At 47.6% G+C, this 24,118-nt stretch overlaps 1 protein-coding gene across 3 annotated transcripts in view; it reads left to right on the top strand.

Annotated features, from left to right (window-relative positions):
- The window catches only part of OSBPL5 (oxysterol binding protein like 5), a 199,631-nt gene that overhangs the window by 152,862 nt on the left and 22,651 nt on the right, over positions 1-24,118 (top strand). For all 3 annotated transcript variants that reach the window (XM_075326809.1, XM_075326810.1, XM_075326808.1), the window contains 5 exons: positions 505-586; positions 685-783; positions 5,085-5,181; positions 20,659-20,757; positions 23,112-23,209. In XM_075326809.1, the coding sequence (XP_075182924.1) occupies positions 505-586; positions 685-783; positions 5,085-5,181; positions 20,659-20,757; positions 23,112-23,209 (475 nt within the window). The remainder of the gene's footprint in view (positions 1-504; positions 587-684; positions 784-5,084; positions 5,182-20,658; positions 20,758-23,111; positions 23,210-24,118) is intronic.

Genomic DNA, 24,118 nt, shown 5'->3' with positions numbered 1-24,118 from the left:
ATTTTCTGTCACTGGTCGCACATGACTCACTTGTTAAGCAACTTGTATTAAAGTCTACGTTTGTTTTGGGGGGGTTGTATGGAAAAAATCAACAACTGTTAAATAAAAGAAGAAGGCGGGGATGATAAGCTAGGATGACAAGTTCCATGTCCTCCCTACATCTCTATATACATCTGTACATACATAATCCACACTAATGCAATGCTCATTATCTACTACACCATTATATGTGAATTCTTTATACAGGATAATACATGTTATTTAAAGAAATAATGCTAATTACTGTATTTAGGACCAAAGAACTTAAGTTCAGTATTTGGTTAGTATTTTATATCAGAATTTGTAAGCCAGAACCGGGGTGAAAAATACAGAAGTGGTGCACGTGAATCTATTATACGATTGTTCCACTCCCGATTTTGGCTACAAATACGGAGGTAAAATCCAGAATACTGAATGTCTGAACGTGGCTTCTGATCTTCCAAGTAAAACCTTCTGTGATTTCAGGGCAGCGGTGGAAGACGACCCCTACTGCCGAATGAAGCAAGTGCTGAAGTGGTATTTGTCCGGATTTTATAAGAAGCCAAAGGTAATAATTATGTCTCCTTGTTTTATCATTGGAAATGGTGACGTTAGATGAGCGGGTAATGACTGTTTTTTCTTAATTCTCTCCATTATTCTTCATAGGGAATAAAGAAGCCGTATAACTCCATTTTGGGAGAGAAATTTCGCTGCTGCTGGTTTCACCCACAGACAAATAGTCACACGTTTTACATAGCAGAACAGGTAATGGATCTTAGTGGGAAGAGATCAGGGGTTGTATGTGGAGGTGTGAGGGTCTCATGACAAAGAATAAATCGAGGCCTTAAAATCTGAAAATTGAGGCCTTCACATCTGCAAATTGAAGCCTGCAAATCGAGGCCTGCAAATCTCATTGCATGTTGATAGTGTTAGTGAAATATTTTTCTGTTGTCCTCATGTGTCCTTAGTGGTGTAACTAGAGTTTGAAGGGCCCCGGTGCAAAGTTCGGTCCTGGGCCCCCCTTCCACATACACCAACACTTGGGGTACGGGATAATGACACTGACATTCGGGGTACAGGATAATGATGCTGACACTTGGCTCTTACCCACAGCACCCAGATTTCTTATGATCTGAAATCCCTCTATCAGCACCCAGCTTTCCTATGTTCTGATATCCATCTTGTCCTCGGCACCCAGCTTTCCCATATCAGAGCATCGGAAAGCTGGGTGCTGAGGGAAGATGTATAGCAGAGCATGGGAAAGCTGGATGCTGAGAGAAGATGTATAGCAGAGCATGGGAAAGCTGGGTGCTGAGAAAAGATGTATAGCAGAGCATGGGAAATCTGGGTGCTGAGAGAAGATGTATAGCAGAGCATGGGAAAGCTGGGTGCTGAGAGAAGATGTATAGCAGAGCATGGGAAAGCTGGGTGCTGAGAAAAGATGTATAGCAGAGCATGGGGAAGCTGGGTGCTGAGAAAAGATGTATAGCAGAGCATGGGGAAGCTGGGTGCTGAGAAATGATGTATAGCAGAGCATGGGAAAGCTGGGTGCTGAGAGATGTATAGCAGAGCATGGGAAAGCTGGGTGCTGAGGGAAAGAGCCTTTTTCCCTCAGCACAAAACGTTCCCATCTCCTGGTTGTATCTTTGTCCCCCCTTGTATATAGTTCTCCAAATACAATAATGGCCCCAACATTGCCTTCCAAATAGTATAAAGGGTCCCACATAATCCTTCATATATTAGAATACACTTCCATAGTCCTCCATGTATTATAATGCATTTCCCATAGTTCTCCATGCATTATAATTCCCCCCCCATAGTCCTCCATATATAATACTGCACAACATAGTCCTCCATATATTATAATGCACCCCCATAATCCTCCATGTATAAAGTAGCCCTTCAATTATTATCATGAATTTCTCATAGTTCTCCATGTATTATAATTCACCCTATAGTTCTCCATATATTATACTGCACCACATACGGTAGTCCTCCATATATTATAATGCACCCCATAATCCTCCATGTATAAAGTAGCCCTCCAATTATTATAATGAATTTCTCATAGTTCTCCATATTTTATAATTCACCCTATAGTTCTCCATATATTATACTGCACCACATAGTCCCCAATGTTTTATAATGCACTCCCATAGTCCATGTATAAGGTAGGCTCCATGGTCCTCCATATATTATAATGTAGCCCCCATAGTCCTATATGTATTATAATGCAACCCCATAAAACTTCATATTGTATTATGCAGCCCCATACTCCTCCATGTATAGTGCACCCCTATATTCCATGTATAAGGTGTCCTTCATTTTGTATTATGCAGCTCCCCAGACCTCCATATATAATAATGCAACCAGCCTCCCCAGTCCTCCATGTATAATGTAGCAGCCAGCCTCTCCAGGCCTCCATGTATAAAAAATGCACCCAGCCTTCCCAGGCCTCCATGTATAATATAGCAGCCAGCCTCTCCAGTCCTCTATCTATAATAATGCAGCCAGCCTCCCCAGTCCTCCATGTATAATAATACAGCCAGCCTCCCCAGGTGTCCATGTATAAAATAGCAGCCAGCCTCTCCAGGCTTCCATGTATAATATAGCAGCCAGCCTTCCAGGCCTCCATGTATAATAATGCAGCTAGCCTCCCCAGGCCTCTATGTATAATAATGCAGCCAGCCTCCCCAGACCTCCATGTATAATAATGCTGCCAGCCTCCCCAGGCCTCTATGTATAATAATGCAGCCAGCCTCACCAGGCCTCCATGTATAATAATGCAGCCAGCCTCACCAGGCCTCCATGTATAATAATGCAGACAGCCTCCCCATGCCTCCATGTATAATAATGCTGCCAGCCTCCCCAGGCCTCCATGTATAATAATGCAGCCAGCCTCCCCAGGCCTCCATGTATAATAATGCAGCCAGCCTCCCCAGGCCTCCATGTATAATAATGCAGCCAGCCTCCCCAGACCTCAATGTATAATAATCCAGCCAGCCTCCCCAGGCATCCATGTATAAAATAGCAGCCAGCCTCTCCTTGCCTCAATGTATAATATAGCAGCCAGCCTCCCCAGGCCTCCATGTGTAATAATGCAGCTAGCCTCTCCAGGGCTCCATGTATAATAATGCAGCCAGCCTCTTCAGGCCTCCATGTATAATATAGCAGCCAGCCTCTAGAGGCCTCCATGTATAATATAGCAGCCAGCCTCTCCATTCCTCCATGTATAATATAGCAGCCAGCCTCCCCAGACCTCCATGTATAATGCAGCCTCTCCAGCCCTCCATGTATAATAATGCAGCCTCCCCAGACCTCCATGTATAATACAGCCTCTCCAGCCCTCCATGTATAATAATGCAGCCTCCCCAGACCTCCATTTATAATGCAGCCTCTCCAGGCCTCCATGTATAATGCAGCCTCTCCAGGCCTCCATGTATAATAATGCAGCCTCCCCAGACCTCCATGTATAATGCAGCCTCTCCAGGCCTCCATGTATAATGCAGCCTCTCCAGGCCTCCATGTATAATAATGCAGCCTCCCCAGACCTTCATGTATAATGCAGCCTCTCCAGGCCTCCATGTATAATGCAGCCTCTCCGGGCCTCCATGTATAATAATGCAGCCTCCCCAGGCCTCCATGTATAATGCAGCCTCTCCAGGCCTCCATGTATAATGCAGCCTCTCCAGGCCTCCATGTATAATGCAGCCTCTCCAGGCCTCCATGTATAATGCAGCCTCTCCAGGCCTTCATGTATAATGCAGCCTCTCCAGGCCTCCATGTATAATGGAGCTTCTTCAGGCCTCTATGTATAATGCAGCCTCTCCAGGCCTCCATGTATAATGCAGCCTCTCCAGGCCTCCATGTGTAATAATGCAGCCTCTCCAGGCCTCCATGTATAATACAGCCTTCCCAAGCCTCTGGCCACCGTGTACTCACTAATTTATATTAAAAAAACAAACAAAACACAAGTATTCACCCTCTCTCTTCCTTCCACCGCTGCTGTCCTCACCTCTCTCCTCGTTCCCCAGCCACTGCTCTATCTTCACCGCTTTCCTCTTCCACCGCTGCTCGTTCTCCCCTCTCCTCATTCTCCCGGTGCTGCAGTCGGCATCCTCCCATCCTGCACTCTGTGCACTCAGCACAGCAGTCGCACAGGAGTGACGTCACCGCGCAGGCACAGGGGGAGAATGATGTTGCATAGAGCGGCACCGGCCGCGCTATGCTTCGTCATTACTGTGCGCGGTGACGGGGGAGCCGTTGCAGCTGCTGACACCAGGCAGGGGGCCCCGGTGCCTCTGCTGACACCAGGCAGGGGGGCCCGGTGTCCGCGGCGGCACCAGGTCATATAGCGGCCGCTTGGTCTGTGACAGATCAGTGCAGCTCCTCTCTCACTGACAGGAACTGGCAGCTGATTTGCCTGGCATCCGCCGGGCCCCTAACCTCCCAGGCCCAGTCGCAATGGCGACCGCAGTAGTTACGCCCCTGAACGTAAGGTACAGGGGGTGAGAGCCAAGCCAAGGTCAGAATAGAATCCGGGGTCTGGAAGCCAGGAAGTCACGTAAGGTACAGAGGGTGAGAGCCAAGCCGGGGTCAGAATACAAGCTAAGGTCTGGAAGGCAGGATGTCACGTAACGTACAGAGGACGAGAGTGGAGCCGAGGTCAGGATACAAGCCAGGGTTCAGGGAGTTGAGTCAGGGACGAGGATACAGATGGAGGAGCGTACTGGAAACGAGGTAGCGAGGCAAGATCAGGAAAGTCACCTACGGGAGCCAGCAACAACAGCTGCAATACAGGAACTATCACTGGTGATGTTTCTGGTGAAGTAACTCCAAGAAAAAGCAGATCACCCGGAACGAGGCTCTAACGAATAGGCCACTACCACAGGGCCCGACACTGGCACAAACAGTCCACCGGAGAAAACTACAAAAACACAAATCGGCTCTGCAGGAAAGCAGAACCACTAATCAGAATCATGACTTTAATAAATCAGGATCATTGTGATTTTACATATAGAATATGATAGCATTATTTCTATGTTTCATTTTCATATTTCTTGCAGGTTAGTCATCACCCACCAGTGTCGGCCTTTCATGTCAGTAACAGGAAGGACGGATTTTGCATCACAGGAAGCATTTTGGCCAAATCCAAATTCTATGGTAAAATCAGATTTTTTCATTCAGGATGTTAACTTTATATTGCATTAATATATCTCAGTGGTGGACATACCATGTAGTGGAATGTCCAATATAACAAAGTCACCTCTGTGGATACATGAGTACCCTAGAATACAGATTTAATGTACAAATTACCAATATTACCATAACAATATAATAAAATGCTGGTGCACAATATCTCTAAATAGATAATAATTTATTGCAGAAAACTGGTAATACAGAAAAGGTTAAAAATGGACATATACATATCGGACATGTTAAAAGTAATGTAGGGGGAGGAGCAATATTTTCAGAAATAAAAGTAAATATGATATAAAAGCCAAACTGATGTCCCATATCAATGACATTGTAATGTGAAAAAAGATGTGCCATTAGGGGATACAATAAAGAAGGTGGTCTTTCTTTATAAGGCAACCGCTTACCTCCACCCTTAAACTCCCTGAGGAAGCATGTAGCGAAACACACGAAGTGAGGGGCGGAGGGTTATTGTTCTACAGTAATATGAACTTAGATCAGTATGTATGGTTATTATTTATTGTTATTTACTCTATTTGACACCTTTTGTGTATGTGTCTTAATGTCTATCTATACTATAGATGTAAAGCTTATTCATTCCCAGTTTAGCTTTTATACTGTATTTACGTATGCTTGTATACTGGCTGATCATGAATATACTACTCCTCAGCCCCCATTGTTTTTAACATGTCCCCTGTGTATATGGCTGTTTTTAACATTTTACATGGCCAGTTCTTTGCAATAAAGGATTTTATATTAGTGATTTTGTGCACTCTTATTGTGTTAGATTCAGGTAACATCAATTATTTTCTATCATGTAATGGGCCAACAAGTTTTACCGTGTAGGCACCGACATTCCTGTGATGTGGCCCTCTACTATGGACATCGATACACTGGGTTATAGAGCACATTTCACCACTTTTACCATGTTAGGCCTAAAACACACTTCCGCAAAAAAAACATACGTGTCTCACGGTCCGTTTTTCGGGTCCGTGTTCCGTTTTTTAGGGGCGTTTCTCCGTTACGTATGGCATCCGTGTGATGGTGTATGCGAGCCATGTGTGCGTGTGGAATGTCCGTATTGACATAAAATACGTACGTGTGCAGTACGTGTACTGTCCGTTTTTAAAGGCCCGCATTCTTACCCAATTAACGATTTTAATCATTCATCATGAGATCCTGGTGTTGTTTGCTTTCAAATGACCTGATAGATTGGTAACAAGTGTTTCAGATTTTTTGATGAAAAACGGACACGGACGATACGTGCTGAACACGGACATACTCCGTGTGCGGTCCGTGCAGGCACGGACCCATAGACTAAAGCGGGTCCGTGCCTGTGTGCTGCTGGCCAAAAACGGACTTGTCGTCCGTGTAGAAAAGCGCACACACATACTTACCACACGGACACACGTTCCGTGTGATTTCACGTGTGTGTGCCATCTACCATTGAATAACATGGGTCTCCGTGTCTCCGGTACGTGCAAATACGTACCGCACACGTACAAAAAAAACGGATGTGTGTTGCGGGTCTTAATTTGACCACATGATGATATAGTGGCTACAGAGCTGAAGAACATATTTATTTTAAACTTATTTTTTAATTTCTCCTCTCTGTTGCAGAGAAATTAGCTTATAAAGTTTAGGTTGTTATTTATGAAAAGCCCAATGGGGCATTACCAGAGATTCACCTTTGGGGCTTGGACTTTTTCCCCTGCATGACGCTGACCAATCATAAGCAAGAGGCATCATGCAGAGGGGAAAAAAAAACGTCTCCAAAAGGTGAGAAGAACATACTTTCTTTTGTGAGATTTAAGGATAGACAGCTCTACTCTCAGCTCTACACTGTACTCTATACACTAGGTCTAAACACCTCCACCTTTAATCTCAGCAGTCAGTGTGCAGGGAGGGGCAGAGCTAACAGTGCTGTGAGAGGAGAGCTTCAGAGGTGTTTGTAATGACACATAACTCAGCTATACTCTCTCTTCTCTAACACTGACTGCCATGAGATAAGAGCTGGAAGTGTTTGTAATCACACCCAGCTGTACACTTTACACATCAGCACTGTCTATTATTACTTTTCACAGAATAAAGCATGTTCTTCTGACCTTCGGGGGGGGGGGGGGGGCATGTTCTCTTTTTCCACCTGCTTTGCACCTTCTACTTATAATTCAACGTATATAGATCAACATCAAGTAGAGGAAAAATAACACACCCCCAGAGACAAATCTCCGGTAACTTATAAATTATAACCTAACCTTTACAAGCTAATATATCCACAACAGAGAGGATAAATTAAAAAATAAACACAGTTTTCTTTGTCGCTCCATTGGGAGACCCAGACAATTGGTGTATAGCTATTGCCTCTGGAGGCCACACAAAGTATTACACTTAAAAGTGTAAGGCCCCTCCCCTTCTGGCTATACACCCCCAGTGGGATCACTGGCTCACCAGTTTTGTGCTTTGTGCGAAGGAGGCAACACATCCACGCATAGCTCCACTTTTTAGTCAGCAGCAGCTGCTGACTATGTCGGATGGAAGAAAAGAGGACACATATAGTGTCCCCAGCATGCTCCCTTCTCACCCCACTGTATGTCGGAGGTGTTTGTAAGGTTGAGGTACCCATTGCGGGTACGGCGGCAGGAGCCCACATGCTGATTCCTTCCCCATCCCTTTTTACAGGGCTCTGGGTGAAGTGGGATTTACCGGTCTCCAGGCACTGAGACCGTGCTCCATCTACAGCCCCTGGAGAAGATGCTGGATGGAGCGGAGTACATCAGGGACATGGCCCTGCTTCCTCAAGGTACTCTGTGTCCCCGTGCATTTGGCGCTCACACCGCAGCATGCTGGGTGTTGTAGTGCGCCGGGGGACATCAGCGCTGCGGCGCCTGTGCCATGGCCTCATTCAGCTTTGCTGAAGCAGGCTCACTTATGGGAATTGGTCGCGCCGACCGCTGGGACTGCGGCGCGGCTGGCACTTGTAGTGCGCCGGGGACTTCAGCGCGGCCTGCGCTTTTACGGCGGCCGCGCTGATAACTAGAGTCCCCGGCTTTTGCGGCCTGCTTCCGTTCGTTCCCGCCCCCAGACCTGCCAGTCAGGAGAGGGGCGGGACGCTGGCCACTTCCAGGAATCGGTCGCGCCGGCCGCTGGCAGCGGCGCGGCTGGCACTTGTGGTGCGCCGGGGACTTCAGCGCGGCCCGCGCTTTTACGGCGGCCGCGCTGATAACTAGAGTCCCCGGCTTTTGCGGCCTGCTTCCGTTCGTTCCCGCCCCCAGACCTGCCAGTCAGGAGAGGGGCGGGACGCTGGCCACTTCTATGAATCGGTCGCGCCGGCCGCTGGAACTGCGGCGCGGCTGGCACTTGTGGTGCGCCGGGGACTTCAGCGCGGCCCGCGCTTTTACGGCGGCCGCGCTGTTAACTCGATTCCCCGGCTTCTGGGCCTAGTCTCCCTTCGTTACCGCCCACAGCCCTGACAGTCAGGGTAGGGGCGTGACGCTGCATAGAGCAGAGCTGAGAGCTGGAGTATGTTTTGCATACTCCACCCCTCTCACTGTGTGCACTGTGAATCCGGATTCCCGCACTTTCTCAGGCACGCCCACGGCTTCCTTCTCTACAAGGACACCGGCAGCCATTAGTGTCAGTTTCTGTACGATACAGAGACAAGTGTGGAAGACCCTGGCATTCTGATAGTCACACAATCGCTGTAACAGGCGTTAAGCAGCACCTGTGGTGCTAACCCCACTAGTGCAGAAGTGCACTTATAGATATGCTTGTACTATATACATTGCACTGTTTGGTCGCACGTTGTATATACCCTCCTGGATTATGCGGAGGAGTTATCAGCATATTCTCTGTGTAAAACAAAGGTGCAGAACCACATGTTTTTCTATACAGCTGGTACAGCATGTACGGCTATACGGCCGGCAGGTTACATAGACTCCCACTGTATGCACTAATGGCCAGGGGATGAGGACGGTGTCTGCAGTATTTACTGACAGTTTTTCTGAGACTATGGCTATGATACTAGAAGCCTAGCAGTCCGGACATGTCTCTCACAATATGGGCACTGTTGAATCATTGATCCATGGCCCCCCTCAGTGTGAATAACTAACAGCTCCGGGAATGTCACACGCATCCCAGAGTCACGGCTCTGCACGGACGTCAGTCCCAGACAGCCTAAGTGGGCTCGCTATGAGCGGCCTCGGTTTCATCAGGATCCTAACAGAAGGACTCGCTGTGTAATGAGGCGGAAGTAGCGGCTCAGGATTCTGATCCTGAGACCGCTCTCAATCTGGATACACCTGATTGTGACGCCATAGTAAATAATCTTATAGCGTCCATCTATAGAATGTGGGTTATTTCTCACAGCTCCTCCAGTGGAGGAGTCAGCTTCACGTATTTTTCTGGACCACTCTGCCTTCAGAGAGGCAGTCCAGGAACACCACGCTTATCCAGATATGCGCTTCTCCAAACGGCTTAGGATACACGTTATCCCTGTCCCCTGACTTGGTCAAGGACTGGACCCAATGTCCCGAGCGGCATCCTCCAATCTCCGGGCTTGTAGCTAGATCCATAGTTGCAGTGGGAGATGGAACTGCAAACTCAAAGATGCCACTGACAGACAGATGGATCTCTGGTCGAAAGCCATCTATGAGGCTGTCGGCGCACCGTTGGCTCCGGCATTCTCTCCCTTGGGGCACTCCAAGCTATTTCAGCTTGTCTTACACAGATTGACACGGTTACACGTACATCTGTGCCGCAGGTGGCATCCTTAACCTCTCAGTTTCTTACGCGATTCAGGTTGTCCTGGACTCTGCGAACCGTGCGGCGGTAGCCTCCGCTACTCCGTGTTTTTAAGCAGAGCCTGGTCTGCTCGTTAAGTGAATGGAAGGCAGATTCTGCTTCCAAAAAAGGTTGCCTAACCAGTTGCCTTTTTCTGCTGACCGACTGTTTGGTGAGCGTTGGATGTAACCATCAAACAGTCCAGGGGTAAGGATTCATCCTTTCCTCAGCCCGGACACAACAAACCCCAACAGAGCAAGAGGCAGTCGAGGTTTTCGGCCTTTTCGAGGCTCGGGCAGGTCCCATTTTTCCTCGTCCAATGTGGACTCAAAAGGATCAGAGGAGCTAAGATTCTTAGCGGGCTCAGTCTCGCCCAAAAAAAAAAAAAAAAAGCGACAGTCTGAAAACCCGCTTCCAAGGCGGCTTCCTCATGACTTGCGGCCTCGGTCGGTAGCAGGCTCTCCCGCCTTGGCGATATTTAGCTGCCATAGGTCAATGACCATTGAGTGTGAGACATTCTGTCTCACGGGTACAGGATAGAGCTCACTTCTCGTCCTCCAACTCGATTCTTCAGAATTTCTCCACCTCCCGGCCGGGCCGCTGCTCTTCTGCAAACAGGGTGCACTCTATAGGCAGAAAGAGTGATGACCCCCGTTCCTCTTCAGGAACAAGGTCACGGTTTTTACCCCAAATTCTTTGCGGTACCTATAACAACGGGCCGTTCCGTCCCGTTCTGGATCTAAAAATGCTCAGCAAGCTCGTGGACACCAGGCGGTTCCGGATGGAATCCCTCCGCCATGTCATCGCCTCAAGGTCCCAAGGATATTTCCTAGCATCATTAGGCATCAAGGATGCTTATCCACACGTGCCGATTGATCCAGGGCACTAGCGTTTCTACGCTTCGTTAGGAGACGAACACCCTCTGTTCGTAGCTCTACCTTCCGGCTAGCGACAGTCAACTGGTCTTCGCCAAGGTCAGGGCAGCAGTAGTCACAGTCCTGCACTCTCAGGATCACTCTGTGGGCCCGTATTTAGACGATCTACTTGTCAAGGCACTCTCTTAGGAAACATGCCAACACTGCCCGAACGTTGCGCTGGAGACTCTCTAGAGTTTTGGGTGGATCATCAACTTTTTAAAGTCAGATCCGACCCCGACCCTATCGATAACATATCTAGGCATAGAGTTTCTTACTCTCTCAGCGATAGTGAAGCTGCCGCTAGACAAACAGCATTCACTACGGGCTGCAAGCTCTTCTTTAAGAACCAGTCGCACACATTGAGACGCCTCATGCACTTCCTACGTAAGATGGTAGCAATGGAGGCAGTTCCTTTCGCGCAGTTTTACTGCGTCCACTACAATGGGACGTTCTCCGCCAATGGGACGAGGAGTCGACGTACCTCAACAGAGTCGTCGTTCTTTCTCAGGCGGCCAAGGAATCTCTACGGTGGTGGCTTCTTCTCACCTCTTGGTCAAAAAGAAGGTCCTTCCTATCCCCGTCCTGGGCGATAGTTACGACAGACGCGAGTCTATCAGGGTGGGGAGCAGTTTTTCTCCACTACAGCGCTCAGGGTACGTGGACTCAGCAAGAGTCCACTCTTCAGATCAATGTTCTTGAACACAGAGCAGTGTATCTTGCCCTACAATCCTTCCAACAGCGGCTGGAAAGCAAGCATATCCGACTTCAGTCGGACAGCTCCACAGCGGTGGCATACATCAACCACCAAGGAAGAACGCGCAACCGGCAAGCCTTCCAGGAAGTCCGGCAGGTTCTGATGGGGGTGGAAGACACGGCATCCACCATATCCACAATTCACATCCCAAGTGTGGAAACTAGGAAGCTGACTTCCTAAGTCGCTGAGGTGTGGCCGAAAGAGTATGGTCTCCTCACCCGGACGGGTTTCAGGAGATCTGGCGCCGCTGACAGAGGCCGGACGTCGATCTAATGGCGTCACGGCACAACAACAATGTGCCAGCTTCATGGCACGGTTTCACAATCATCGAGCTCTGGCGGCAAACGCCTTAGTTCAGCATTGGTCGCAGTTCCAGCTACCTTAGGTGCCACCTCTGGCATTGTTGCCCAGAGTACTGCGCTAGATCAAGACCGACTGCGGCCGCGCCATCCTCGTCGCTACAAATTGGCCGAGGATGTTGTGGTACTCGGTTCTGTGGTGCCTCACGGTAGGCTAACCGGGGGCACTACCAGACCAATCAGACTGGCTGTCTCAAGGGCCATTCTTCCATTTGAATTCTACGGCCCTCAACCGGATGGTGTAGCATTGAGTCCTGGAACCTAGTGTCGTCAGGATTACCTCAGGACGTGGTTGCCACCATGAGACAGGCTAGCATACCAACGTCCGCCAAGATTGACCACAGGACGTGGAAGATGTTCTTATCTCGGTGCTCGGCGCAGGGTGTTTCTCCCTGGCCGGTTGCATCGTCTATGTTTCCTTCCTTCCTGCAATCTAGGTAGGAAAATGGGTTGTCGCTCAGTTCCCTTTAGGGACAAGTCTCAGCGCTATCTGTATTTTTTCAGAAACGACGACTTCCTCAGGTACGCACGTTCCTACGGGGAGTTTGTCTTCTCAGCACTCCGTACAAGCGGCCGTTAGAGCCCTGAGATCTGAACAAGGTTCTAATTGCTCTCCAGATGCCGCCTTTCGAGCCTTTGAAGGATGTCTCCCTTCCCGTTTTTCACGGGAAGTGGCCTTCTAGTAACGGTCTCGTCTCTTAGGAGAGTTTCCGAGCTAGCAACGCTCTCATACAAACTCCCTTCCTGGTCCTTCACCAGGACAGGGTAGTTCTGCGTCCGGTTCCGGAATTTCTCCCTAAGGTGGTATCCCATTTTCATATCAATCAGGATATCACCTCACCTTCTTTGTGTCCTCGTCCAGTCCATCAATTTCAGAAAGATTTGCATCTGTTGGTTCTGGTGAGAGCACTCAGGTTCTACTACCCGCATGGCGCTCCTGCGCCACCCGGATGCACTCTTTGTCCTTGTCGCTGGTCGGCGTAAACAGTCGCAAGCTTCCAGATCCACCCTTGCTCGGGGGCTCGAGGAACCAATTCTTGAAACCTACAGTTCTACTGGGCTTCTGGTTCTCTCAAGGCCGAAGGCCCATTCTACCAGAGCCGTGGGTGCATCCTGGGCATTACGGCACCAGGCTACGGCTCAGCAGGTGTGTCAGGCACCCACCTGGTCGAGTCTACTTACTTTTACCAAGCATTATCAGATGCATACCTACGCTTCGGCAGACGCCAGCCTAGGTAGATAAGTCATTCAGGCGGCGGTTGGCCACCTGTAGGAGAGGGCCGTTTGACGGCCCTATCATGAGGTATTCTTTTACCCACCCAGGGATTGCTTTTGGACATCCCAATTGTCTGGGTCTCCCAATGGAGCGACAAAGAAGAAGGGAATTTTGTTTACTTACCGTAAATTCCTTTTCTTCTAGCTCCAATTGGGAGACCCAGCACCCGCCCTGTTTTCTCGGGGTTTTTCTGTTTTTTCGGGTACACATGTTGTTCATGTGGTATGGTTCAGTTCTCCGATGTTTCCTCGGATTGAATTGGTCTTTAAACCAGTTATTGGCTTTCCTCCTTCTTGCTTTGGCACTAAAACTGGTGAGCCAGTGATCCCACTGGGGGTGTATAGCCAGAAGGGGAGGGGCCTTACACTTTTAAGTGTAATACTTTGTGTGGCCTCCAGAGGCAATAGCTATACACCAATTGTCTGGGTCTCCCAATTGGAGCTAGAAGAAAAGGAATTTACGGTAAGTAAACAAAATTCCCTTCTTTTCAGTTTTGCAGCCACTCTTCATGATGTGGCCAGTTTAACATGCTAAAAGTGATGAAAGGGCCTCTTTACGCAACTGCAAAGGTCCTTTGCTTCCTGTAAAAAGTGTCGACGTTGCAGAAAATTACAAGTATTACTCTGCCTATTATTATGCAAGGCATCTGAAGATTTTACAGAAAACAGTAGGAAGCCAGGTAGGATGCGTCCTATATATCAGCATTGTCTTGTACCCATTATGACAGTCACAAAGGCACGCGACATTGAGACGACGGTTGATTATTAGAGTTACCGAATAGCTTAATACATGCAGAAACGAGCAGTTAGAAAATATAAAATTGTGCCAATATTTATTACTTTACATTATGACTAATTCTTTAGCTCATGCTGTGAAAATAAATATCTTGTTGCTAACTTGAATCAGCTAACAAGCTGCTGTTGCTTCATCTTACTATAATATATTTATGGTGATTAAGGCTGATGACTTCATTAACGCATAACACCCATGATCATCCAAATAAAATATTTATTGATGAATCGCTTCAGCTTTGTCTGCGTTAGTGACAATACTTCCGGGATTATTAAATTGTCAATTACATTTTTCCAGGACTAAGTTTTGCACTCCAAGTACTAAATTCACGTAAAACTGATAATAATGGGTCAATTAACATAATCTTGTTGATTGTTGCCAATTAGGAAAAGGAGATCACAGCCATTAAAAAGTCATGCACAAGCGAGCTCCAATGGCATCCTGCGCATGCGCAGTGAAGGTGCATTCGCATGGATTGTAATACCAACACTGCTTATTCAGGGAAGATTGGAAGCGTGCCCTTGCCTCCTTACAAGATGATACACTCTTAGAAAGCTATTATTATCTTGAATAACAGCGAACCTGTCACCACTTTTTTGGCGTATAAGCTGCGGCCACCACCACCAGGCTCTTATATAAAGCACTCAAACATGCTGTATATAAGGGCCCAGGCCGCTGTGAGAACATAAAAAAAACTTTAAAATATTTACCTAACGGTCGCGCGGTTGGCCATATAGGCGTCTCCGTTGTCCGGTGCCGGCGCCTCCTCTTTCGGCCATCTTCGGCCTCTTTCTGAAGCCTGCGTGCATGACGTGTCTACGTCATACACACTCGCCAGTCCTGCGCAGGCGCACTACAATACTTTGATCTGCCCTGCTCACGACCTGAATGTCGGCGAGTGTGTATGACATCGGACGCGTCATGCACCGCGGCTAGAGAAGAAGGAGAACAAAGATGGCCGAAAGAGGCGGCGCCGGCACCGGACAACGGAGACGCCCATATGGCCCACCACGCGACCGTTAGGTAAGTATTATAAAGTCTTTATGTTCTCACAGTGGCCTGGGCTCTTATATACAGCATGTTAGAATGCTGTATATAAGAGCCCGGTGGTGGTGGCCGCAGCTTATAGGGCAAAAAAGTGGTGACAGGTTCCCTTTAATGATGATATATTTAATGAAAAGTTTCCTTTAATGCCAAAATGACCTGGAGGGGCGATTAAACAAAGCTTTTACGCTTAAAAAATGGAGTAAAACGCATTGAAAAATAGCAACATTTTTGTATAACACTAAATTGAGCAAAAATTACAAAATTGTTTAAAAGAACTGAGAGTCCTCAGTGGTTGATACCTTTTAATGGCTAACTGAAAAGATGGTAATATACTGTATGTCGAGCTTTCGAGACTACTCAGGTCTCTTCATCAGGCTCAGTCTAAAGGCCGCTTTACACGCTGCGACATCGCTCAAGCGATCTCGTTGGGGTCACGGAATTTGTGACACACATCCAGTCGCTTTAGCGATGTCTTTGCGTGTGACACCTATGAGCGATTTTGAATCGTCGCAAAAACGGTCAAAATCGCTCATCGGTGACATGCCCCCCTATTCTCGGATATCGCTGCTGCTCGGTGTACGAAGTAGTTCGTCGCTGCTGCGGCAGCACACATCGCTATGTGTGACACCGCAGGAACGAGGAACCTCACCTTACCTGCGGCCGGCCGCAATGAGGAAGGAAGGAGGTGGGCGGGATGGTACGTCCCGCTCATCTCCGCCCCTCCGCTTCTATTGGGCGGCGGTTCGGTGACGCTGAACGAACCGCCCCCTTAGAAAGGAGGCGGTTCGCCGGTCACAGCTACGTCGCAGAGCAGGTATGTGCGTGTGACGCTGCCGTAGCGATAATGTTCGCTACGGCAGCGATCACCACATATCGGCCGTACGATGGGGGTGGGTGCTATCACGCTCGACATCGTTAGCATCGGCTAGCGATGTCGCAGCGTGTAAAGCGGCCTTTAGACAAAATCTGAAGAGTCATATATTTATACACAACAGGACATAAAATGGAGCAGTAAATAAGACAAGTTATGTGAAGCAGAACTATCAGTTTGACAAGGGGACGATCAGTTGTGGCAGTAAATATTGCAGCAGTTCATAGATAAGGAGTGTGAAAGTTTTATTGTCCCCTGATTGAGGTCTGGTCCAGAGTTGTGATGCCCCTAGATGCTCTGAGGAGCACTTTTCAAAGCAACTTTGTGAAAATTTACCGACGTGGAGAAGAACCGGGGTGGGGTTACATTCGCTCATCAAATTAAGTGCTGGCGTTCTTTACGCCAAAAAGAAATTTCTGAGACGCCCCCCCCCCACTGAGAAAAAGTGGCAAATTCATAGTGGCATGTGTCTCTTAATTAATATGGCACATTGTTCTCTAGCGAGCCTTTTTGCACATACCATTTCTCATGAATCAATCTCTTGTCGCTTAAGAATTTGATAAAAAATGGAGTACAAATGTAGGTAGATCTATAGTATGTGCTATATACCAGCCTTAGGCCCACTTTACACGTTGCAATTAGTTGTACAATCGCATTTGCGATGTGACACGCCCAGGTTGCATACGGGATCTTATGAGATTGCACGTTGGTCGTTCATTTGCTGTCACACGAGCGTTAGTAGTCTATGTTACATTTATCAATTTTGTGTGCGATCCTTTAGATCATGTGTTCTGTGACGTATGCATTGGGCACCTTTTTTTTTTTTTTTATTTATTGACTTGACAAGCGTGTGTAATGTGTAGGGATGCGTTTTTACTATGTCATCTGCCATTCAGCTCTGCTACATGGCCGCTGACAGCAGACATAGACAGCCATGTAGCAGAGCTGAATGGCAGATGACAGCAGCCACAGACAGCCATGTAGCAGAGCTGAATGGCAGATGACAGCAGACACAGACAGAGCCGCACTGTCAGAATGAACTCGGGTGAACTTCCCCCGACTTCATTGTCATGCTGCGGCTCTGTCTGTGCTGCGTCCTGATTAGCGGTCACCTGTGAAGGACTCACCGGTGACCGCTAAACTCCTGAGTAACTGAATTGAGCAGCCCTCTCTCATATACTCACCGATCTCCGGCGCTGCACGGCATTCACACTGCTCCGGCGGCTTTTACTATTTTGAAAAAGCCGGCCGCCCATTAAACAATCTCGTATTCCCTGCTTTCCCCGCCCACCGGCGCCTATGATTGGTTACAGTGAGACACGCCCCCACTCTGAGTGACAGGTGTCACACTGCACCCAATCACAGCAGCCGGTGGGCGTGTCTATACTGTGTAGTGAAATAAATAATTAAATAATTAAAAAAAACGGCGTGCGGTCCCCCCCAATTTTAAAACCAGCCAGATAAAGCCATACGGCTGAAGGCTGGTATTCTCAGGATGGGGAGATCCACGTTATGGGGAGCCCCCCAGCCTAACAATATCAGCCAACAGCCGCCCAGAATTGCCGCATACATTAGATGCGACAGTTCTGGGACTGTACCCGGCTCTTCCCGATTTACCCTAGTGCGTTGGCAAATCGGGGTAATAAGGAGTTATTGGCAGCCCATAGCTGCCAATAAGTCCTAGATTAATCATGTCAGGCGTCTATGAGACACCCTCCATGATTAATCTGTAAATTACAGTAAATAAACACACACACCCGAAAAAATCCTTTATTAGAAATAAAAAACACAAACATATACCCTGGTTATCCACTTTAATCAGCCCCAAAAAGCCCTCCATGTCCGGCGTAATCCAGGATGCTCCAGCGTCGCTTCCAGCGCTGCTGCATGGAGGTGACCAGAGCTGCAGCAGACACCGCCGCTCCGGTCACCTCCACACAGCAAATGAAGACAGCCGGCGATCAGCTGAGCTGTCAGTGAGGTTACCCGCTGTCACTGGATCCAGCGGTGGATGCAGCGGTGGCCGCGGGTAACCTCAGTGACAGCTCAGCTGATCGCGCTACTCACCGCCGCTCCTCTCACCTCCACGCAGCAACTGAGGTGAGTAGCGCGATCAGCTGAGCTGTCACTGAGGTTACCCGCGGCCACCGCTGGATCCAGTGACAGCGGGTAACGTCACTGACAGCTCAGCTGATCGCACGGCTGCCTTCATTAGCTGTGTGGAGGTGACCGGAGCGGCTGTGTCTGCTGCAGCTCCGGTCACCTCCATGCAGCAGCGCTGGAAGCGACGCTGCAGCATCCTGGATTACGCCGGACATGGAGGGCTTTTTGGGGCTGATTAAAGTGGTGAACCAGGGTATATGTTTGTGTTTTTTATTTCTAATAAATGATTTTTTCGGGTGTGTGTGTTTATTTACTGTAATTTACAGATTAATCATGGAAGGTGTCTCATAGACGCCTGACATGATTAATCTAGGATTTAGTGGCAGCTATGGGCTGCCAATAACTCCTTATTACCCCGATTTGCCAACGCACCAGGGCAAATCGGGAAGAGCCGGGTACAGTCCCAGAACTGTCGCATATAATGTATGCGGCAATTCTGGGCGGCTGTTGGCTGATATTGTTAGGCTGGGGGGCTCCCCATAACGTGGATCTCCCCATCCTGAGAATACCAGCCTTCAGCCGTATGGCTTTATCTGGCTGGTTTTAAAATTGGGGGGGACCGCACGCCGTTTTTTTTAATTATTTAATTATTTATTTCACTACACAGTATAGACACGCCCACCGGCTGCTGTGATTGGGTGCAGTGTGACACCTGTCACTCAGAGTGGGGGCGTGTCTCACTGTAACTAATCATAGGCGCCGGTGGGCGGGGAAAGCAGGGAATACGAGATTGTTTAATGGGCGGCCGGCTTTTTCAAAACAGTAAAAGCCGCCGGAGCAGTGTGAACGCCATGCAGAGCCGGAGATCGGGGATCGGTGAGTATATGAGAGAGGGGGATAGACTGACATGGACAGAGAGTGAGGGACAGAGATAGTGACCGACTGACAGAGATTAGTGAATGACAGACATTGTGAGGCGCTTCAGAACGCAGCTTTTCAGCTGTACTCTGAAGCGGACCTTTTTTAAGCTGCGGTGCAGAGCGCACACCTGCGCATATAGCATCAGACACCGAAATCGTATGAGGGATGTCACACGTTACAATTCACTAGGTTCGTACAACAAAACGCTCAATTCTAGACAAAGATACGATGTGTTTTGCGATCAACGGTTTTGCGTTCAATCCTGATCGCACCTAGATGTCACACGCAGATACCTCACAAACGATGCCGGATGTGCGTCACTTACAACTTGACCCCAACGACGGATTGTGAGATATATTGAAGCGTGTGTAGCGGGCTTTACTCACTCCATGCTATGTAGGGCATGGATAGTTTGCGTGGGTTTCCTCCTACACGCCAAAGACATACTGATATGGAATTTAGATTGTGAGCACCATACACATCCCAGAACCATGTATTCTCCCTGACCTCCAGGATACGTCCTCTGCTAATATCAGCCAAGCAGCGTCTGTATCACTCCGTGTAATTGAGGAGAGGTGACAGCGCGCCTGTCAAGTATCATTTAACAGTTCCAGGGAGAATGATAATGTTCAAAAAGCAAGCCAAAATATCCTAGAAGTTAGAACGGTAAAAGATATTCTGGCACAAACTTTCCCTGGCGAAATATTTTCTAAGAGCCTCCATAAAGTATTTCCGTCCCGCCAAGTGAGAACGTCTGAACTCAGAAGAGAAATAACATTTTTTTGAGACATTAAAATTGACATTCTTAATTTTGAAAATGCAAATAATGCAAACTGAATAAAATTTGCATTATTTCATCGTAGGCACAGAAATCCCATAATCAATAGTCCTGATTTGTGGGGGGGGGGATTGTCACATGAATAAGAATGCAAAGAGCCAAGGCTATAATAATAATATTTATTCATTTATATAGCGCCATTAATTTAACAGCGCTTTACATACATTGGCAACACTGTCCCCAGTGGGGCTCACAATCTAAATTCCCTATCATTATGTCTTTGGAGTGTGGGAGGAAACCGGAGAACCCGGAGGAAACCCACGCAAGCACGGGGAGAACATACAAACTCTTTGCAGATGTCATCCATGGTGGGATTTGAACCCAGGACCCCAGCGCTGCAAGACTGCAGTGCTGACCACTGAGCCACCACAAGACTGCAGTGCTGACCACTGAGCCACCACAAGACTACAGTGCTGACCACTGAGCCACCACAAGACTGCAGTGCTGACCACTGAGCCACCGTGCCGCCCAAAGCTTTTGGAGATTTTCAGAAAACGGATCTTTCTATACGAAATTGGTGATTGCTCATGTGCAGTAGAAAGGTTTAAAATGGCCCATGTGTTGGATTCAAACTTTGGGACTTAAGCCGTAGGTGGTAAGAGGACAGAAAATAGCGAGAAAGTGCCAAGAATAGTAGGAGTAAGGGATGGAAAATAGTGTAAATATACAATACAGGGCTGTGGGGAACTATATTATTTGGTGATAAATATTAGAAAAGTCTTTCTTTTCGAGATGTAGTACTATACCACATTTTCAGATTACTAACACCATTCACCAATTTTTATAGGAAACTCGCTGTCTGCAATACTAGATGGAAAAGCGAGGCTCACTTTTATGACCCGCGATGAAGATTACATCATCACCATGCCGTATGCGCACTGTAAAGGTATGACAACATGTTTCCTTTTCACGTGGTTTACTATGGGATGAGGTTACAACTGCTTAGGCTCCAAAAACGGATCAGTAGGAGTCTGACTCTGATTTATAGTTCTGGCACAGTTCTGTACTTTTGCATGAGGCTGAGCCTGGTCTAAGTACCATTTGCTGGGATTGGACAGAATTGCTCTATACTGGGGATAAGTAGACTGCCACCCATCCGACACTGAAACTTAAGCACGCTTTACACGCTGCAATGTATCCTACAATGTGTCGGCGGGGTCATGTCGTGACGCACATCCGGCATTGTAAGGTACATTGCAGGGTGTGACAGGTACGTGCGATTGCGATTGAACGGTAAAACCTTCATCGCATACACATCGTACCTTTCTCTAGAATTGCACATCAGATTGTTCATCGTACTTGAGGTAGCACACATTGCAGCGTGTGACACCCTGGGAACGATGAACAGATCTCACCTGCCTCCTGCGTCTCCCGGCCGGTAATGCGGAAGGAAGGAGGTGGGCGGGATGTTTACGTCCCGCTCAGCTACGCCCCTCCGCTTCTATTGGCCGGCTGCCGCGTGTCGTCGATGTAACGCCGAACATCCCTCCCACTCCAGGAAGTGGACGTTCGCCGCCCACATCAAGGTCGTATGGAAGGTAAGTATGTGTGACGGGGGTTAATCGTATGTGCGGCACGTTCAACAAATTGAACATGACTCACATACGATGGGGGCGTTGCAAATCGCATATGAAATTGTATGCGAAATTGCAACGTGTAAAGCAGGCTTTAGAAACCCTTTACAATTCTGTATTGCCAAATTGTCAACATTTTCCATTTTACCTGTTACTTTATTTAGAAATGTCTATCAGATCCCAGTGCTTCCATTACAGGGTTAATCTGGGACATTTTTTTTTTTTTGTTACTATGGGCCTAAGAACTAACAGGGAGGTAGTTGTTAACTACCTGCCTGTAGTGCCTGGCGCCGATCTCCACCGGTCATATAACGCTCCTGTAGGTGATTCACCAGCTTTCACTGATATCATGTCGACAGGGCTCCGTTGATGGCACGTAATTGCCAATGTCCTGCTGATTGACAGCCGACTCCCCACTACCCAACTGCAGCAGTCAAGAACTGTAATTCAAGGAGACCTTCCCTTCCAGAAACTAGGAGGTGAAGAGACTTCAGAGCTCTGAGCTGCTCAAGAGACATCTTGAGAGTACCCAGTTAACTGCTGTCCTATGAAGACCAGTTGATTTTTGTTCGGTTGCACCCCTGACAATAAAATAATAGACGGGGTTTCAGATGCTGTAGGAAATTATTGAATTCATTCAACTGCCATATTACATATTTCATGCTAAGTACTCCAGAGCAAAATATGTTCTTTGCATTGACTTTACACATTGACTCCAAGTAGAGACCAGAAATCCAAACGCGTGAACCCGCTCTATGGCCATATAGATTCTACTAATTGTTTAAAGGTGGTCAAGGATACAGTGAGTTTGCTGTTATCTTACAGGTAAATTAGATCACATGGATTGTTAAAGTAGTCATGTTCTCTATTGATGAGCATAAAACGATTTACAATTCTCCAATCCGGAGCCAAAATAAAATTTCTGAATTTTTTTATGCTCGTTAATAAAGAACCTGACTATTTCAACGATTCGTGGGACGATGTATAATTTACCTCCAGGATAACAGCACAGTCACCTTTCTACCATTCTACTATTTTTCCCTAAGGGAACCTTTGTAATTTGATAAACTGATAATTACTGACTAATAAGAGTAGTAACTCTGACATTTTTTGACCTGCACGTCTTTTCACGTACACTATTTATGGTGATGGTGGTTCTGTGGATTGGAGGGTCAGTAAGGGACAGCCGCCGAGGAGCGGGGGCACCGAGTGTTAGGGTGTTTACACTCCGCTGGTAGGTAGGGGGAATTCATAGGGCGAGGTTAGCCTACCCCCACCTATACCCAATAACATCTCAAATATCGACCTTTGGCGCACTTGTCCCCCTCACCCGCCTAACCACTTTTAAGTGGCTATTCTGTATGACTGCACTGACAGTTTTTTAGAGTATATAATTAATAAAATTTGATATTTTTAAGAGGAATTTTTTCTTTATGGTTTTTGACTTTTGGGTTCCTCCCCCTTATCTGTACTTGAGGTATACCATTCTACTACCCAGTACATTCTAATAAGACATTTGCACGAGTTGTCCTCATGGGTCAAGCCCTTTTAAAGCATCATTCTACATTAGAGCTCCACCTGACATAATTAAGTAGAGGTAAATGATATCTATATGTTACGTTACATGTCAAACTTAATCAAGATCTATCAAAACATCTTTTAATAGGACTTCTGTACGGCACAATGACAATGGAGCTGGGAGGAAAAGTTACAATAGAGTGTGAGAAAACCAGATACATGACGGAGCTGGAGTTTAAACTGAAGGTAAGAAACCTACGTATCTAAAAAAAAAAAAACAAAAAACAAACAAAAAAAAAACCAAGCCAGCAGAAGGATGACATCTTTACATTTCTTTTTTTTTTCATGGACCCATTAACTTGAATTGGTGATTTTGATCTGCAAATTGGATCAAAGTTGGACATGCCTATGTTTGGTTTTTTTTGCAGACGATCAACCTGTATATATACTGTAAGGCTAAAGCTGGTGTCACACACAGCGACAACGACAACGACGTCGCTGCTACGTCACCATTTTCTGTGACGTTGCAGCGATGTCCCGTCGCTGTCGCTGTGTGTGACATCCAGCAACGACCTGGCCCCTGCTGTGAGGTCGCCGCTCGTTGCTGAATGTCCAGCTTCATTTTTTGGTCGTCACTCTCCCGCTGTGACACACACATCGCTGTGTGTGACAGCGAGAGAGCGACGAAATGAAGCGAGCAGGGAGCAGGAGCCGGCGTCTGGCAGCTACGGTAAGCTGTAACCAGCTTAAACATCGGGTAACCAAGGGAAGACCTTTCCCTGGTTACCCGATATTTACCTTCGTTACCAGCCTCCGCCCTTGCTGCCAGTGCCGGCTCCTGCTCTGTGCACATGTGGCTGCAGTACACATCAGGTAATTAACCCGATGTATACTGTAGCAAGGAGGGCAGGGAGCCAGCGCTAAGCAGTGTGCGCGGCTCCATGCTCTCTGCACTGTGACATGTAGCTGCAGCACACATCGGGTTAATTAACCCGATGTGTACTGTACCTAGGAGAGTAAGCAGCCAGCGCTAAGCGCGGCTCCCTGCTCTCTGCACATGTAGCGACGTTATGATCGCTGCTGCGTCGCTGTGTTTGACAGCTAAGCAGCGATCATAACAGCGACTTACAAGGTCGCTGTTACGTCACCGAAAAT

This window comes from Anomaloglossus baeobatrachus, chromosome 10, assembly GCF_048569485.1.
Source record: "Anomaloglossus baeobatrachus isolate aAnoBae1 chromosome 10, aAnoBae1.hap1, whole genome shotgun sequence".
NCBI lineage: Eukaryota > Metazoa > Chordata > Amphibia > Anura > Aromobatidae > Anomaloglossus > Anomaloglossus baeobatrachus.
This window is presented reverse-complemented; position numbering and strand designations above follow the sequence as displayed.